Raw genomic sequence first — 14,920 nt, 5'->3', positions numbered from 1 at the left:
ATCGATCTCCATATTGATTTCATTTCCGGGTACTTGCTGTAAGACGGTGTAACGCAACAAAGTTTGTAAATTCGCAAATTTAACCCAAAAGTTTTTATACTAAAAAATTTTAAAAGAGATTGAAAAATATTCCCATGATGTAATAAGTATTTAGTGTGCGAAAAATTCTAGCAGAATTTCTTTTCGTAGTCGGCAGAATTGACATCAACTGCACTTCCCATTTAAAATACACATGTTTGATACCCTAGCCCTTTAACGGTATGACATACCAGCAATGTAAAAAGGTGTAGCTCCGTTGACGTCAACGAAGCTGGTTTGAAGTAAAAGCAGCGATTCGAATTAGGCGCGTAAAACACGAAAATATCTGAGGCGAAGCATATACATCGAACATTGAGCAAAGTTCTACACCGGCCAAATTTCAATGAGCGGCTTATTATTAGATAAAAGAAAACTTGCTTAAAAGAAAACAAATTAATTTTATATTGCAAAATTCCATAAATTTAGCGAAAGTGTTCTGTAAATTGTTCAAAATATGGCGAAATTTTCAAGCCGTATTAAGCTGAAAAATTTTCGGCGGCGGCGGCTTTGACATTTTGTTCGGCGGCTAGGCTTAGTCGGCTTAAGTCAAATCGGCGCATGTCTCTGCTGACGACACAAATTTTCGGCACATAATAAAAAAACAAAGAATTACCAACACTTGTACTGTCTTCGCTTTAGTGAAGTGAATCGATAACTGATTATTTTGTATTAAGTTGAGACAAGAACCTTGGACAGGAAATTAAACTTTCGATTACTACAAACTAAACTGTTGGTTTCTATAGCAAACCACAAATTTAGAAAACAAATCGCAAATAAAAACGTTTCTTTGCTTTATAAGCAAATATGTATAATTATAATCTTATTCTGAACTGCTTTAATTTTTTGTATTTCTTTTAATTTCAATTCACTTTTTGAGAACCCACTATTTGATATATAGCCTAACATAGAACTACGTCTAACAAAACTAATAATTTTGATACATATCCCATACATGAACTCAAATATATATTTTTTACGCCTTGTATTTTAATTTTCAAACTCAATATTTTGTATTTTTATTATTTATGAAAAAAGAAAGTCCTTAAACATAAAAACATGTTACTGGATAAATGTTAAAATGTAAAATTTATTTTTGTGAGAACTAATATATTAAATAAAATTAAAACCGATCTCAAATCGGTGGTCATGCATAATTTTTTATATTTATATGTATAAATTAACCATCAAAAGATTCATTAAAGCGATTATTATGAATCAATGTCATCGAATGATATAAGGAATTTTGGGAATAAAATAAAAAAAAAATAAAAATTTTAAAATGAAACATATATATATAAATATTAAAAAAAAGATTTAAAAATACTGCAAATTAATGTTTTTCATCATCGGTTGGATCACAATCGGCACAATGCCAAGAGTAACCCCGAATTTTAGGAGTCTTTTTGAGAGGCGGATCTAAGCAAGTGAAATGATAATGTTTGCGACATTCATCACATGTAACAACATTCGAAGTTGCACCAGTCTCGTTACAAACACAACATGTGAGTATTTGATTGACATTTTGAGAGGATGTCTTTGAACGTGAAGCCGAACCACCGGCTCCGCTATGACCCACAGATGTACGTGGTGGCACCGATTTACGGGGACTGCTTTTGCGTGGTGAAGGTGTATTTTTTGCAGGTGTATGGGCTGCCACTGGTGAATGTGTTGAAGTCTTACTGGCCGCGGTACGTGGTGTTGTTACATTCGCTTTGCTTAACGTTGCCGGAGGTTCCTCGATGAAATTTGCAATATCTTCGATTGTTTCGACCGAACCTGGTCGTGATGCCTCATCTGCCGAACGTACCATGTCCGCTGATACATAGAAAAACTGAGCCTCCGGCGTCACTTCACCCGGTAGTGGTAATGTTTTGAATTTTATTTTAATTTTCGGTATACCAGCCATGGTGTCATTGGGTGCCTCTAAATCATGTTGTTTCTTTTTGCGTTTACGTTTGTGTTCCTTGTTCGGCGATTTTTCGGTATCCGACGATAAATTGTGTTTGTTTCTATGTTTATCTTTTCGCTTTTGTTTGCGGGCTTGTTTTGAATTATCTGGCACACCTTCCGACACGGAAGTCGACTTAATATTGTTTGTAGTTGTTGCATTATTTGACGCGGTTAAGTTGCTAGGCAAAGCCAACGGGTCGTAATCTGTAGTAACAGGTAATGGCGTTGATGTTTTTGAATTCATTACTAAAACTAATGGTTCATCATTTGATATTGATGTCTGAACTGGAGGTGGATGATGGGAATCTAGAATTAAATAAATTTGTTTAATTTACATTCATTAAAGGTAAATTTGCAAAAAAAAAAAAAATAAACAGTAATATTTCCTTTTAGTAATGGAAAATAATCAAAAATAAATAAAATAATTAATAAAAGAAATAAATATATTAATAAAAGAATAAATAAATAGTAAATATCTCGGGCAGAAATTTTATATGAAAAACGCACAAAAAGTATTAAAAACTGGAAAAAATCTTTTAAATAAAATTTCGGTCTGAATTCAGAATTCGAAATACTAAACTTTTTTCAATTTTCCATTTCAAATTTAAAGTAGATTTTATAAAAGTCTCCATTGTAATTTATTGAATTTCTAATGAAAATGTTCAAATTTTCTAATTTTCAAACTACGCGCTTAAAATCTATTTCAAATACTTACTATTTTACTAGAAAATAATTGAATTCATAAATTACATATTTACATGGGAATTTGAATAAATGCATCATGTTAGTTTCTTGAAATTTCTTGAATAAATTTGAGATATGAATCTTGAGACAACATGAAAAAGAATTCCAATAAAGATTTTCACTGAGAATATTATTTTTAAACTTCTTTTGTGATATAAAAATTTGGTTTAAAAAACAATAAAATTATTATACTTAATGCCTATAACTCACCTTCGAAAGGATGTTTCATATTTTTTGAAATCGTTTTCGTTGAATCCGTACTAATACTCGTTTGCTGTTGTTGTTGCGTTGATTTTGAATAATTTAAACTTAATTTTGATTTTTTACTTAATTTGGGAGTAATTTGACCAGAACTACTTGGACTTAACTTTTGACAATTGTCCAATTTTATCGATAATTCACTTATAGTGTTCGGCAAGGATTTATTTAGATTTAATTTCTTAGCCGCACTTGCCGTTCCCGTTACGGAGGAGGAGGTGGTAGGAGAAATTGTTGACGAGGCAATATCTAAGGAACGTCTTTTTGTTGGGCCTGCACCACCATAATCGTACCTCGTTGTCGATGACGTTGTTGAATTATTCAGGGAATCATCGCTGTTTTGAGAAGATTTAAACGGCACGATAATGCCGTCTTTATTGAAGCGTGTGCGTGATTTTCGTGGACCCTTAGGGAGTTCAGGAACACCATCCGACTGATCAGATTTGTCACATTCGGAACATTGCCAACCATAGAGTTTAGATTTCTTGGGGTGACGGGTTAAAGGAGGATTTAAACAGCCCAAATGATAGTACAATTTGCATGTATCACATTTGGCCAAGAGATGTTGATCGTTAGATCTTTTGCAAATGCCACAGTTATGAGTCTCTACGGCAATTAGGGGAGATTTTGCGGTATTGTTGTTCAGCGAATAAAGCATACCGCGAGCAGGAGAGTTATGAGTATCGGGAAGAGAGGGAGAGTTTTTGACGTGAGTACTGAGCAGACGATTAGCATCTCCCTTTGTGTTCGGGTGACCTAAATGTGCTAAAGGAAATCCTACTCCCATTTTGAGAGCGGCAGCTGTAGGCACACTTATCGGTCTAGCGGGCGGTGTATTTGCTTTGAAATTGTCCTGTTGTGCCGGTCTCCCTATATTTAGAGGATTTATTAGATTTTTATTTGGACACAAGGCGGTTATATGCGTTTGAAGTTGAGTTATAGAATTTAGCAGCGATTCGTGTTTCTCCTTATGTTCACGGTTTTTATCCAGCAGAGAGTCGTACTCCGTTCTAAGGGTGTCCTGTTCTTTCGTCAGGGTAGTGTTGCGGGTCATCATGGATGCTAATTGTTCTTTCAATTCTTTTGTGCGTGATATTCGATCGAGATAGTAGGCTACAAATTCCACACTAAATGCTGGAGCTATGTGCCATTTCTTACGTATGTCTGTTATGGCAGCAACTTGCACCTCCTGCCGCTCCATCAGATCTACGTCAACATCCATGACATTGGCTTTTGCCAAAAGGCGGCGACAGGCGGAAGCAGATGTAGTTAAGAGTCTGGACATTTTTTGAGTGGGTACCCAGGGCTCGGGCCGTGCTTGCTTGTGGGCTGCATATTTTAGCTGATATTTTTGCAGTTTGCGATTGATGCGCATTTGAGCCGGACAGGGATCATCCATTTTGTGCAGTTGTTTCTCTTGATGTTTTTGCTCCATGTGAAGACGGAATGTATGATAGTTTCGTTTACGTTTGCGTATTAGCTCCTTTTCGGAATGTACTTTGCAGTGAGCGTAGAAGGGGTCGGCAGCATCGGTATCCTCATGGTGGGCTTCCGTCAAGAAGCCGGCAGCTTGAGCACAAGTCACATGGAAAAAAGTCTTGCACATGCCAGCATCGCATCCTATACAAACACCAGTACGAGAAAATCGAGAATTTTCACATAGACTACACACTTTTGCGCCCCACTTGCTGTACTGCATTTCAAATAGAGTCACGTTCGACAATTGGTCCACCTCACCGAAAGCTACACCGGGTACATAAAGAGCGCACACTAAATGCACCCATTTACCAACATCGGTCTCTTTGTATATGCCTCCCTTGTTAGGGCAGAGTTCACAGGAGGGTTCCGATACTCCTGCACGGCAAGCTTCACAGAACCAAGGCTCTGTGGAGCAAGTTGAATTTGTACTGGATATGCTAGTATTGTCACTAACACCATAGCAGCCTTCGTGCACTGATACCCCGCAGCCATCACATTCCACAATTTCGTTGGTGTCATCACTGCGATCGCCCAAGCAAACACAACATATAGGTTTTGTGGGCACTTTGGGTTTGCTTTCAGGTTTACTATCGAATTTTCTTAACAACTCCTCTATGTTATCACCTCCGTTAGTGACCTCTGGCGTTTTGGGTCCTTTTTTCGGATGCTTGTTATCCACCCTAATTTCCTCACTAGCATCTGCCAGCAGTTGTTTCAATTGCAGAGTAGAATCTTCCGATCCTTTATCGGAGTCATCTTCTTCATCCTCATCGTCGTCATCATTCGATGAAGAAGATGTCGCAGAAGATCTGTCATCGCCTTCTTCATCGTCATCCTTTGAGTTGTCAGAATCGAAATCATCAATACGAAAATCGCTGTCTGAAGAACTTTCTCCTAAATCGAAATCAAGCAATGCTTGTGTAGTCATTTTCGGTTGTCTCTGGCGTTTAAATGGAGCCATCATCATTATTTTTAATATAATACACACTATATTAAATTAATTCATTTAAAATTTACAATAATTATTTTTTGTACAATATATAAAAAAATTTTGCAAGACACGGCGAAAAAAATGTATGCAAGCCAGAGACCTGCGCCGACAAACATGAACGTCGGCTGCGGTTGACACTAACAATTTCGACGACGGCTTAAAATCAGCTATTTATTAGTCGGCTAATTTTTCAACTGTTTTATAATTTTTCAACGATATTAAATAAAAGCAGGATCCAAGGATAAAAAATAAGATTGTCTGGGCCCTAAAACAAATACAACAAACCAAACCGACCGACCATGAGGGTATGTTATAAAATATAGATTATTTTTAATAATAAAGCATTTAAGCTGTTTTTCACTTTAATTATAATAGTGATTTTCTGAAAGAGGGGTAATATGGGGTTTATTCTTTTAAATTTTGATGGAGGGATTTGCATTTACATTGAAGTTATTTATGTAGAATTTCACCGAGATATTAGTGTTTATAAGTGAATTATTGACCTTCAACTCATTTTCTATGGACTTTATATGGAGCTAGGATCAAATGAGGGCTTATCATAACGAAAATCGCCAGTATCATTTAGACTAATATAAAACTAAGATTTTTCGATTTTTTTAAAGCACAAAAGCTTTGTAGGCTACGTCTTTGGGTCACGAGAAGAGTATGTGTCTAATTTTATAAAATTATCTTGAATTCTCGAAATAATGTTATGAGTTTTTAACTACATTTCGCCTTTATTTTGTGACAAACATATGTCATAATTTCTCATAAATTTTGAAATAAAAATACTTTTTGAATTTAACTTTGTTATTTGTCGCTTGATATTAATATTTTATACCTTGTTGGAGAGATAATTATCTAGATGATAAGATTTGTTCGAAATGTTAAGAATATATAATGCCAATGGAAAATTTTCGAAGAAATTGAAAAAGTCCTATTTTTTACACAATTTTACACTTTCGATTTCCGGCACGGGTAATCGATATCCGATTTGACTAAAATGTAACATCAGTAAGTTTTAGACACTAAGACCAATCTGAGCAAAATCCATATTTTTTGGACACCTCTAATATATATATATATATATATATATATATATATATATATATATATATATATATATATATATATATATATATATATATATATATATATATATATATATATATATATATATATATATATACATATAGATAGATAGATAGATAGATATAGCAAAACCTATTTTTTATCCTGGATTCGGACATCAAATATTTACGTCAGGACAAAAATATTGAGAATGAACTAAATATTATTTTGGGGCTATCCTAATATACATTGCGCGTTGATCAGAGTTTTACGCATGCGAAATTTTAACGAGCGGCTTCTTAACGGAATGGAAAAGCCGCCTAGTTGAAAATTTTTTCGTCGGTTTTTAATGTTTTCGGCGGCAAGGCTTAGTCGGCTTTAAGTTGAATCGGCGTAGCTAAATGTCAAAAGAACAGCCTATGGGAAATGATTACATGAAAAACTGTAAAAAACCGGTGGCCGTGGCTACACCAGTTCAAATGTCAGAAATTGCAAACCAAACAAAAACAGCTGTACACACAGCTGGTCAAAGAAAATTGCGTACAAAGAGGAATAAAAACAACAATTTACACAAACAAATCGTGGCAGTTCATTAGAAAAAATTTTCATTTTTAAATTTGGAGTTTTTAATTAAAAAATAAGTGAAGTAGTTCAGCATAATTTCTTTTAAATATAATTTAGTGTCTATTAAAACATAAATATTGTGGAATTTTTAGTATTTTGATAACTTGTGTGTCGTTAAAACTAAATTCTAATGCAGGAGTTTCTCAGAATATAAAGATGTTCAATTCATTAAGCTGACGACGTGTCTCCGAGAGTATCTGTTTTTAAAAAATTAGGATTCCAGTTAGCGTAATCTTTTAAAGAACGACTGCAACACTTCACTATCACAAACATAAATATGAGTATGGATGAAAAATTAAAGTATTCTTTGTTAAGAAATGAATTAGTCGATAATCAATCTGTATGGAGCCGGTATGTACTATATTAATTGTTCTATTATTGTTTATATTATATTATTATTGTTTTAAGGCACGAAAAGAGAGTATGGTTTATTACATTAATCACCGGTACTTGCATGTTGTATTCAACACGCACAACGATGCCTTTATTGGTGCCAGCGGTGGCTGCCGAAATGAAATGGAGTAAAACAGACTCCGGTACAGTGTTGAGCTCATTTTTCTGGGGCTATACATTAACGCAAGTGAGTAATAATTTTAAGAGCAATAATTTTTAAATGATGACTTTTTAAAGTTTTGGACTTAAAACTTAAATATTATTTTTCGACCCAAATATTGTTCTACTTGTTATGGATTAGTACATAAATTCATTGGACAAAATTAAGTTTAATTGGATGCGCATTTGAATATGCTTGCAGGATATCGTAATGATGAGATTTACAAAATTTATTATTAACAAATTTGTAATTCTTCTTTCTTTTTAGGTTGTTGGTGGTTATTTTAGTGATCGCTTTGGTGGCCAAAGAGTTATATTATTTGCAGCGATTGGCTGGTCGATCATAACATTCCTGATGCCAAATATTATTTGGTGGGCACCAAATGTAAAAAATTATGCCATTCCATTTATTGTTACCATAAGAATAATTAATGGAGCCTTTCAAGGAGTTCACTTTCCTAGTATGATTAGTTTAACAAGTCAAGTAAGTAATTGAAGGTGATAATTCTATCGTGTTCTAATACAATAGTTATTAAACATTTCAGAATCTCTGCTCAAATGAACGCACAAGTTTCTTTGGTCTTTTAACTTCGGGTTCGGCCATGGGTACTCTATTGACTGGCATCTTGGGCTCATTTGTGCTGGACTATTTTGGTTGGTCGTATGTTTTTCGTGTCATTGGTTTTATGGGCATCGCCTGGGCATTGATATTACGCTATTATGCCATGTCCGGGGAACGTAATCGTATTATAAATGTGTCTTTGCCTTCGCGTTTGTGTGTGAATAAATCGAGTGTTGACACAGTGCCGTGGTTAAAATATTTTAGTAAATTATCCTTTTGGGCTTGTGTTCTAACACATGCTTGTGAAATGAATTGTTTTTTTGTATTGTTGTCTTGGTTGCCCACCTATTTTCATGATGGTTTTCCACACGCCAAAGGCTGGGTGGTAAATATGATACCTTGGTTGGCACTACCGCCCAGTACATTCTTTGCCAAATATCTAACTGGTAGATTGTTGGCCAGAGAATGGTCTACGTCGTCTGTGCGCAAGGTTATACAAAGTTGCTGCTTTTTAGCACAAAATTTAGCCTTATTCATAATGAGCCGAACCAATGATTTTCATACAGCTCTTATATGTATGACTATAATTATAGGTAGGATTTAATTTGTTATCTATTGTTTCATTTAATTTCATTTTACGTGCCTTTTTATAATTTTAGGTGGCACTGGTTTTCATAATAATGCCGTGACAGTTAACCCTCAGGATTTGGCACCTTCGCATTCTGGCAGTGTTTTCGGTTTAATGAATACCGTGGGCGCCATACCAGGATTTTTAGGAGTTTACTTGGCTGGCCATATATTGGAAGTAACCCAAAGTTGGCCTATGGTATTTAGCGCTGCGGCCGGTATTAATCTCGTAGGCTGGATTATATTTGTGGTCTTTGGTTCAGCAGAGGCTATAGTGTGATGATTTTATTTTAGTCTGAACTTTTGTTTGTAATACAGCACAATATGTGTATAATATTTATAATATTATTAGGTTTGTCATTTTAACTAAGTGTTCTCTATATGAATTCTTCTACTGCGTCTTTTTTCCTTTAATTTAAAGCTCTCGATATCATAATTTATAATATTGTATTAATTTTAATTTTACTTCATAAGTAGTAATTAAAAAATGAAACGAAAAAAAGGAAATCACCTTTTAGTTAAAATAATGTAATAAAAATAACTATAAATCAATGCACTTCTCAGATGTTTACACAATTTTCTTGGACATATAAGGACCATCTAATTCGTAACCCATTTTACGATAATAATTTCTAGTGCCTACACCAGAAATAACCGCCAATTTTGTGCTACCATGTTCTTCTCTAGCAATTCTTTCAGCTTCTTCCATAAGCAACATGCCAAAACCCTGTAACATTTAGGTTTATATTAAAAATGTTGGGAAAGATGAGGTTGTGTACATACTTGATGTTGAAATTTAGTGGGATCGCGAGCATTAACCGGTACTACTGAGCCATATACATGTAATTCTCTGACAATCGAACATTGACCTTCTTTAAGTTCGGGTCTAAATGTTTCCGGCGAACATTTGCGCAAACGTAAGAGACCCACCAAAATGTCTTGGGCGGGATCTTCATATGAGAGGAAAGTTTCCCAGCCACCATTGGCAACATAATCACGACGTATCAATTCAATTTCATAAGGACGTACTTTATTATGTATTTCCTGGATACCCACTTCACGGGTGCGTACATCGCGACATTCGGTGCCCAAATCTTTCATACGAGCCAAAGCTAATTCACGCAAATTGCCATGTTCTACACCAGAACTATAAAAAAGAGAATATTAAGGACTTTTAATATTTAATTAAAGTAAAAACCAAACATACCTGACCAGCGGCATGGGTATATCACGTTGTACGCGATATACACGAGTCCATGGTGGCACCAATGCTAATATTTTGGCTACTAAATCCACTAACATGGAAGGAGGATATGACTTGTAGCGGCCAGTTTTCCATAATTCATACAAACCGGTGCCACGTATAACCAAAGTAGGATAAATTTTCAAACCATCCGAACGAAAAGCTGGATTTTCAAAGTATTCCTAAAAAAAAAAATATGTTGAATATAAAATCAAATTTTTAGTTGTGTATAATTTCTCACTATAAATTGTTCAATGTCTCTTTCGAAATCAACATTCGGTAGATCAGGCATCATGTGTGTGACAATTTTGTAGCCAGCATCTTTGCCCAGATGGAAACTTTCACAAACTGCTTTTACGGTATGTCCGCGATTCGTATCTCTGGCCACATCTTCATACACTGATTGTACGCCAATTTCCAAACGGGTGCAACCGTAAGATAACATATCGGATATATGACGTTTTAAACAATAATCCGGTCTAGTTTCGATGGTAATGCCAATACATTTGGTGCGTGATTTTTCCGAATAGCGTACAGCTTCGGCCACATTGGCACTGGTATGGCCAGAGAGAGCATCATGTAGATTTCGTATAAAATAGTCACGATATTCTTCGGGCAAACACATAAAAGTACCACCCATGACAATAAACTCTACCTTATCCACCGAATGGCCCAATTGTTTGAGTTGCTCCACACGATGGCGCGTCTGAAGAAATGGATTATAGCGGGCTCTTATAGCACGCATAGATGTGGGTTCATAGCCCGTATAAGATTGTGTTGAGTATTCAAAATCACTATCTGGACCACCAGGACAATAGACGCATATATTACCAGTCATATTAATGTGGGGACAACGATGCGGTTTGCACATTACAGCCACTACAGCAATCTGTTGAGGAAAAAATTCGCGTTGTAAATAAATATTTAAACAGTCTTTGTGTAACTTACACCACTAGCTGTCCTAATGGGCTTGGCTCTTAATTTTGGTAACAGTATCTTCTTTGCATCCTGCGGCACTGCCGCAATAATATCCACCAACCGGGGTGAACTTTCTAAACCATATTTGGAGGATATTCTGGATTTCATACGATTAAGATTTACATCTTTCTTTTCTTCATGGGCCTGCAAAAGTTCTTGTATGATTTCACCAATAACAATGACCTGTCGCTCCTCCCGGCTTAAACCGACAGCTAGAAAAATCAAGTTATAAAGTAATTTTGGAAAATATATTTAGTATAACATACCAAGTTTCTTTTTCTGTTTCATTTTTTATAAAAATACGAACTTTTAGTTGTTTTTAATGTATTTTTTTTAATTAAATTCTCTTTAATTGTGAAATACACGTGTGAAAAATGGAAAAAAAAATATTTGTTTTGTTTTGTCTATGCTTTGGGAACTGATATCCTTAAACTGTCAACATAACGGATTGATTTGCCAGATAGTTGGTATATTGGTCTAAGAATTATTTATGAATTCTATATAATATTATCTTAATATTAGCAATAATATTTGCATAACTACTCCATGTTTCTTTAAAAATTTCTGTTATTTTTTATAACTCTATAGAAATTATTTAAAAGAAAATATTTTTCCATTGGCTTAATATGGCAGCACGTTTTTTTCAATAGTAAACTTTAATATTTGTGAGACACCCTGTTTTGACACTTGAACAGCTGATGACATATAAACAAAAAAAAAAAAAAAAGGGAAAAAATAAAAACGAAAACTGCAGAAAATTGTTGACATTCGATTTTTATTGAAAAAAACTGTAAACTGATTAAAATAAACTAATATAAAACTTTCAAATCGTTTGTGAAACTCATAAAAATGGCATCTTGCATGTCAGAAAAGCAATTGCAACAAAATAATAATGAAACCATGGATACAAGTGATGACGATGATGATGGCCTAAAAGATTCTGAATTAGAAGAGGAACCAGACAAGACGCAATTACAACAGACAGATGAAAATTTTAATTTCCCGGTAAATATACAGAAAAAACAATGGCCAAATGTGATAAAAAATGATTTATTATCCACTTTTAGAATAGCAGCACCTGTTGGGTTTGTAATGGTTACTATGGGCCCAATTTCGGTGAGCCTTTGTGCGGCACCTGTCATGCCTTCTTATACAATACTGAACCGGCCGAAGAGCTGGAAACTACTATATCCGATGATGAAGATTCCGGCAATGATGAGCCACCGTTTAAAGATAAAACCGAAGAAAATGATGACGATGATGAGCCGGAAGATGAGGTTGATGAAGTGGAGGAAGATAGAGACGACAACGATGAGGATGTAGAAGATGTGGTAGATGATGTAGAATTAGAGGTGGACAACGATATGATTGAAGTACCAGTTGTCGAGGTGGGAGTTAATATGGAAAATGATAATGCTGAAAGAGCATTACCACCGGTTTTGCCCTTGGAGCGCCCCAGACCCTCGGCACCACGTTCCTTGCCGCAATTGATGGAACTATTGAGTGAAGCACATGCCAATGCCTCGGAAATGGCTACAGGCTCTGCCACGCAGGCGGTTAGACCAAACAACATATTATCATTACCGGTGGAGATTATGGTTATAATATTTTCCTATTTGGATGATATGTCCATGTGGAAGTCCAGTGAGGTATGCAAACAATGGCAAAATATTATTGCTCAAAATACTTCCCAGCAAATGTGGCGCAAATATTTCAAAGAACGTTGGCCACTCTTTCAAAGTTTGGTCGAGGTACACGATTGGATGAAACTCTATGGTTCATTGATGTCTTCTTGCTTTTGTCGTTCGTGCCTGTTGCAAATGGCCTTAAAAAGTCCACCACGCGGTCGTCAAAATGCCATACGTGCAAATTTTTTACGTAATGATTTTCGTCTGTTGAATAGTTATGCCACGGAGGGCATAGAGGCTATACCGCTGGATAAGCAGAATACATACTGGCAGGCCAGTATTCTGGGACCACCTGGTAGTCCTTATGAAGGTGGTAAATTTTTCTTATATATATTCTTTCCCGAAAGGTAAATGTCAATTAAAAAAAAAAAAAAACAAAATGCATATTACAATTTTTTTTAATCTTTCCATAGATATCCCATGATACCGCCCACAGTGCGTTTTTTAACAAAAATCTTACATCCAAATGTTTCACGGCATGGTGACGTGGGTATTGATATATTCCAACATAATTGGTCATTGGCTTTAAATGTCTCCAAGGTTTTATTGTCTGTACAAAGTTTATTAACTGATCCCTATACAGAGGTATATTTTAAATGAGATGGATAATTACAACAAAATTACTTTTTATCTGTTTTAAAGGTTTGCATGGAACCCGATTTAGGCTATATGTATGAACACAATCGCCCTCGCTTTGAGTCATTGGCTAGATCTTGGACTTGGAAATTTGCTATGTTTGAATTAATACCACCACGTTAATTCCAAAATAGGTTTCTTAAACACTTTATACAAAATTTATTTGACATACATTTTGAATTGTCTTTTTTGTTATTTTTACTATTGCATTGTTTTATATTCCCTAAGCTTTTTAAAAGTTTTTATTTTTTAAATTTTGAAAACGAAAACGATTCCTTTTTTAGTTTTTCATTTAAATGAAAAGTAAAACTTTTTTATAAAACATAAGTTACTATTATTTTAGTATGTATTATATATCTTATACGTTTAAATTTTGTATATGTTAAGTTTTTCTTTTTTTCACTCTCTTAATTTTAAGCTGTGCCATTTATTTCATTTTGGAATATTAATTATTTCTTTTAAATTTTTCCAATATAATATTTCCTTTTCTTCATCTTTTCGAATATAACAATCATATTATAAACATTTACATAAAATTAGTATTAAATGAAAAAAAAAAAAAAAACTAAAATTCTTCAACATTTTTGCACAATAACACAACAATATCTCAAATATATTGAATAATACTTATTAAAATATAGAAATATTTTGTTCTGTATGATTTCTTTTGATTTGATTTCGAAAAGCAGTAAGTTTTTAACTTTTTTTAATTGGAAGGTAAAGTTCATTAATAAGTTTTTTTCAAAAAAGGATTAATTTGAAGAATAGCATTTGTAGAAATATTTTCGAAGAGTTTCAACAACAAATGACTTTTTTCATCGAAACAAAGTTTTCGACTAGCTCTCGAGGACACAGAAACAAAGCAGAGATGACTACGAATCACCTATAGTAATATAATCGTTGATTCAAGGAAAAGTTTCGACAAGACTAACTAACTAACTAACTAACTAACTAACTAACTAACTAACTAACTAACTAACTAACTAACTAACTAACTAACTAACTAACTAACTACTAACTAACTAACTAACTAACTACTAACTAACTAACTAACTAACTAACTAACTAACTAACTAACTAACTAACTAACTAACTAACTAACTACTACTAACTACTAACTAACTAACTAACTAACTAACTAACTAACTACTAACTAACTAACTAACTAACTAACTAACTAACTAACTACTAACTAACTAACTAACTAACTAACTAACTAACTACTAACTAACTAACTAACTAACTAACTAACTAACTAACTAACTAACTAACTAACTAACTAACTAACTAACTAACTACTAACTAACTAACTAACTAACTAACTAACTAACTAACTAACTAACTAACTAACTAACTAACTAACTAACTAACTAACTAACTAACTAACTAACTAACTAACTAACTAACTAACTAACTAACTAACTAACTAACTAACTAAC

At 34.2% G+C, this 14,920-nt stretch overlaps 4 protein-coding genes across 4 annotated transcripts; 2 read left to right on the top strand and 2 right to left on the bottom strand.

The window, feature by feature from the left end:
- Positions 1–1,073: 1,073 nt before the first annotated feature.
- LOC119602119 (PHD finger protein 14) lies at positions 1,074–5,626 on the bottom strand. Its single transcript, XM_037953472.1, has 2 exons — positions 2,983–5,626; positions 1,074–2,334 (listed from the first exon to the last, which is right to left on the bottom strand). The coding sequence occupies exons 1-2, from the start codon at positions 5,474–5,476 to the stop codon at positions 1,409–1,411; spliced, it is 3,420 nt and encodes a 1,139-aa protein (XP_037809400.1). The 5' UTR covers positions 5,477–5,626; the 3' UTR covers positions 1,074–1,408.
- A 1,426-nt stretch (positions 5,627–7,052) lies between these two features.
- LOC119602121 (solute carrier family 17 member 9) lies at positions 7,053–9,490 on the top strand. The gene is made up of 5 exons (XM_037953474.1): positions 7,053–7,546; positions 7,604–7,775; positions 8,016–8,231; positions 8,293–8,902; positions 8,969–9,490. Exons 1-5 carry the CDS (start codon positions 7,473–7,475, stop codon positions 9,214–9,216), a joined length of 1,320 nt encoding a protein of 439 aa, XP_037809402.1. The 5' UTR covers positions 7,053–7,472; the 3' UTR covers positions 9,217–9,490.
- On the bottom strand, positions 9,367–11,665 carry LOC119602120 (elongator complex protein 3). The gene is made up of 6 exons (XM_037953473.1): positions 11,424–11,665; positions 11,128–11,369; positions 10,421–11,068; positions 10,144–10,361; positions 9,720–10,083; positions 9,367–9,663 (listed from the first exon to the last, which is right to left on the bottom strand). Exons 1-6 carry the CDS (start codon positions 11,443–11,445, stop codon positions 9,505–9,507), a joined length of 1,653 nt encoding a protein of 550 aa, XP_037809401.1. The 5' UTR covers positions 11,446–11,665; the 3' UTR covers positions 9,367–9,504.
- A 202-nt stretch (positions 11,666–11,867) lies between these two features.
- On the top strand, positions 11,868–14,121 carry LOC119602139. The gene is made up of 4 exons (XM_037953497.1): positions 11,868–12,162; positions 12,225–13,192; positions 13,259–13,430; positions 13,488–14,121. Exons 1-4 carry the CDS (start codon positions 12,007–12,009, stop codon positions 13,602–13,604), a joined length of 1,413 nt encoding a protein of 470 aa, XP_037809425.1. The 5' UTR covers positions 11,868–12,006; the 3' UTR covers positions 13,605–14,121.
- The last annotated feature ends 799 nt before the right edge of the window (positions 14,122–14,920 follow it).

This window comes from Lucilia sericata, unplaced genomic scaffold, assembly GCF_015586225.1.
Source record: "Lucilia sericata isolate MDLA Ls3-8-SP2 unplaced genomic scaffold, ASM1558622v1 Contig000209F_arrow, whole genome shotgun sequence".
NCBI lineage: Eukaryota > Metazoa > Arthropoda > Insecta > Diptera > Calliphoridae > Lucilia > Lucilia sericata.
The sequence above is the reverse complement of the archived record's forward strand: the minus strand, read 5'-3'. Positions and strand labels throughout refer to the sequence as shown.

What these genes read in the sequence shown, in the direction of transcription:
- LOC119602119 (XM_037953472.1), bottom strand. Translation starts at nt 5,476, where the DNA reads ATGATGATGGCTCCATTTAAACGCCAGAGACAACCGAAAATGACTACA. An exon ending in TATGAAACATCCTTTCGAAG is followed by an intron (nt 2,335 to 2,982) that starts GTGAGTTATAGG and finishes ATTTAATTCTAG; the next exon opens with ATTCCCATCATCCACCTCCA.
- LOC119602121 (XM_037953474.1), top strand. Translation starts at nt 7,473, where the DNA reads ATGAGTATGGATGAAAAATTAAAGTATTCTTTGTTAAGAAATGAATTA. An exon ending in GGGGCTATACATTAACGCAA is followed by an intron (nt 7,776 to 8,015) that starts GTGAGTAATAAT and finishes CTTTCTTTTTAG; the next exon opens with GTTGTTGGTGGTTATTTTAG. An exon ending in TGATTAGTTTAACAAGTCAA is followed by an intron (nt 8,232 to 8,292) that starts GTAAGTAATTGA and finishes TAAACATTTCAG; the next exon opens with AATCTCTGCTCAAATGAACG.
- LOC119602120 (XM_037953473.1), bottom strand. Translation starts at nt 11,445, where the DNA reads ATGAAACAGAAAAAGAAACTTG. An exon ending in CCATTAGGACAGCTAGTGGT is followed by an intron (nt 11,069 to 11,127) that starts GTAAGTTACACA and finishes TTTCCTCAACAG; the next exon opens with ATTGCTGTAGTGGCTGTAAT. An exon ending in ATACCCATGCCGCTGGTCAG is followed by an intron (nt 10,084 to 10,143) that starts GTATGTTTGGTT and finishes TCTTTTTTATAG; the next exon opens with TTCTGGTGTAGAACATGGCA.
- LOC119602139 (XM_037953497.1), top strand. Translation starts at nt 12,007, where the DNA reads ATGGCATCTTGCATGTCAGAAAAGCAATTGCAACAAAATAATAATGAA. An exon ending in ATGAAAATTTTAATTTCCCG is followed by an intron (nt 12,163 to 12,224) that starts GTAAATATACAG and finishes ATCCACTTTTAG; the next exon opens with AATAGCAGCACCTGTTGGGT. An exon ending in TATATATTCTTTCCCGAAAG is followed by an intron (nt 13,193 to 13,258) that starts GTAAATGTCAAT and finishes ATCTTTCCATAG; the next exon opens with ATATCCCATGATACCGCCCA.